Below are 2,763 nucleotides of genomic sequence, written 5' to 3' on the forward strand. Positions count from 1 at the left end.
ATTCCTCTTAATTTCGACGAAATAGGAATTTTTTTATTATTTAAATGTCAACATTCCATAAACTTCAACACTTAAGTTATTATTGCTTCCTCCATACACCTCATTTACTTCAACACTATTTATTTCATTTAATCGTACAATATTTGTAAGTACTTCTAGTAATATTGTAAGTAGTATATTAGTACATAGTCTCGCAAAAGGGTCTGTGTGTGTCTGCAGCCTAGCTCAAATACAAAACTGAAAATGTATATTTAATGAGGGTATATGCCTATTAATATATTAAGATATTAATTAATTAAATTGGAATTAATGTTTACTTTTTTTAACTTTTCTATATTTTATTAATTGTTTAACATTTCGCTAGAATACACCTTGATAGGTGATGATTTGTTCAGTGTGTGTGTCCATTAGCATATTTTAATAATTATATTACAATCCAAAAAAGATAAAACAAAAAAAATATATGCTTCAGTTTTGATGAAAGTGACTGTATAATGGACAGTAAATACAGAATTTCAGGTTTTTATTTTCACCAGGACAGCAAGTTTTTATAAGCGGACTAGCCGGATGAACCACTTTAAAGAAAGGATTTTTCATATTTTATTGATTTTCTCGACGTCTCAAAGGATTTTTATTTTTATAAACATTTCCTCCTTTTGAAAAAAATAAACGGTTTTTTTTCTTAGGACTTCTCCTGGTGGGGAATAACGAATATAAATTCCTGCCAGGAAAAGTTTATCAAAAGATATTGAAGCCTTGATTAAATAAGAACAGTAAGAATGGTTAGAATCGGATATTTTTTTTTCCTTAATGAATTTTTTTTATTTATTTATTGTTTATTATAACTAAGAATTAGAACTCTAGACAAATATTTTCATTCACTTTCCTATATGTCATATTATAAGGATAATATATAATATAATAAAATTCATTTTGATGAACATACTCACTAGTGAACCGGGGGGCAATGCCGGAGACCAACTGAGTGTCCTTGCCTACAACGATACTAAATTGGGCCCCAACTACGATTAGATTCTGTGAAGAGTGCTACAACTGAAAACACTTAAACCTTTACTCACAATGAGCAATTATTCGAAAGAATTGGTTTCAAGATTCGTATACTTACCTTATCTAAGTGATGAGATAACGTGTAAATACCATCTTCTTTCTCAGAATTTTCATACAGAAGTACCCGGGTAATTTTTGTAATAAAATTACCGCCAATATAGATGAAACAAATAATAGTATAATTTATTATCTGGAAAGAACCCTATATTGCACAATGAGGTCAGTTATAATATCGTAGTTTTATTTTTATTCAATACCAGATCGGCCTGGTGGGCCTTACATGCTTAATATAACAGTAAGATTTTTTTTGTTTAACAATTGATTATGGGGGGTATAGTCTCGTGCAAAAGAAACCTCTAACTACTTACAACGCTATAAATATTGAACGATTGTGAATAATAACGATGAAATATATAAATAAATAAAAAATAAATGGATACAAATAACAATTCTTAAGAAGAGAAAAAAAAGAAAAGTTAATAACAACAAAAACTGACAATTATAGATTTAATGTAGTTGTATTTAATAAATAATTGAATTAAAATAGGGGAAAAAAAGTTAATATGAGAAAAAGACGAAGAGAAAAATAAATAAAATAGTAGAAATGGCAATAAAATAGATAAATATAGAAATTATAACAGAATGCCCTGTAGCAGACTAGGCTTCAGTCTTCGAGATGATTTTGGATTTCCCAAGTTGTAGGTCACTGCTCCAATGAAGTCTTCGATTGATTCCATCTGTAGTTTCCGATGCAATTGGCTATCTCTTACAAACCGAGGTGCAACTTCTGCGATTCTGAGGAACCTATTTTGAAGTAACTGAAAGGGGTGCCGCTGCCAAGACTTCACAGTAGTACATCAGTAGTGGTCTAAGTATTGTTTTCTAAACATTTTCGCTGCTCAAAAAAAATGTACAATTATCCTAAAAGCGTTAGATTTTGTAGGAAAAGAAGATAGCTCTGTGCAAATTAAATGTTCCAACATTTATCAAAGCGAGAAGTATCAAAGGCACTTGTAGTATAGTATTTTCAATAGGCAACTATTAATGATACATTATTATTATTGGCACGACAGACCATATTTGGTAAAGTACGACGATATTTGGTACGGTATTAAAAAATATTTGGTTCAGTACGCGCATCCCTCAACTTTCACTTAATTCCTTAAATAAGTCCCGAAATTTTTGTATAGATTGTTGGGCTTGTCTTGAATACATCTCTATTGTCATAATGTTTAAAAAAATAAATAAAAATATAAAACCGTGGAATTAAAAGATTATGAAAAAAACATCTTTATTATTTTTTTTTTAATGCCTGTTGAACAGATTCGATACTTAGGACTCCATCTTGACAAGAGACTTACTTGGAATCCACACACAAGCCTGAAACAACAAGAAACTGCTCGTAGATTCTGATTGATACAACACTTAATTTACAAAAAATTAGTATACACTACTGTTAAAGCCCAAAAGTATATATTTTGTTTATTTAGTTTAATTTTATTTACTTCCAACTGTTTTTTTATTTTTTGTTAATTATAAGTTAATTGCCTTTTTTAATAACGATTCAGTTTTATTTTGTAATTAAAATTACGTTAGAATTTATAAAGTAAATAGGAGGCTTGTTGTGATATGCGTGTATAATAGAAATACATCGCTGCGGCTCGGCGTATACAACAACATTGCGAAGTGCAATGG

At 29.6% G+C, this 2,763-nt stretch overlaps 1 protein-coding gene and 1 long non-coding RNA gene across 2 annotated transcripts in view; both read right to left on the bottom strand.

Annotated features, from left to right (window-relative positions):
* LOC136796588 (uncharacterized) overlaps positions 1-1,096 on the bottom strand; it is a 5,314-nt gene extending 4,218 nt beyond the window's left edge. The window contains exon 1 of the long non-coding RNA XR_010844333.1: positions 947-1,096. This is a non-coding gene — a long non-coding RNA (uncharacterized lncRNA). The remainder of the gene's footprint in view (positions 1-946) is intronic.
* LOC106690965 (uncharacterized) overlaps positions 1-2,763 on the bottom strand; it is a 35,394-nt gene that overhangs the window by 10,947 nt on the left and 21,684 nt on the right. The window contains exon 7 of the mRNA XM_067050707.1: positions 2,430-2,448. Within this exon, the coding sequence (XP_066906808.1) occupies positions 2,430-2,448 (19 nt within the window). The remainder of the gene's footprint in view (positions 1-2,429; positions 2,449-2,763) is intronic.

Source organism: Halyomorpha halys, unplaced genomic scaffold (assembly GCF_000696795.3).
Source record: "Halyomorpha halys isolate HHAL.00 unplaced genomic scaffold, Hhal_1.1 Scaffold1995.1, whole genome shotgun sequence".
NCBI lineage: Eukaryota > Metazoa > Arthropoda > Insecta > Hemiptera > Pentatomidae > Halyomorpha > Halyomorpha halys.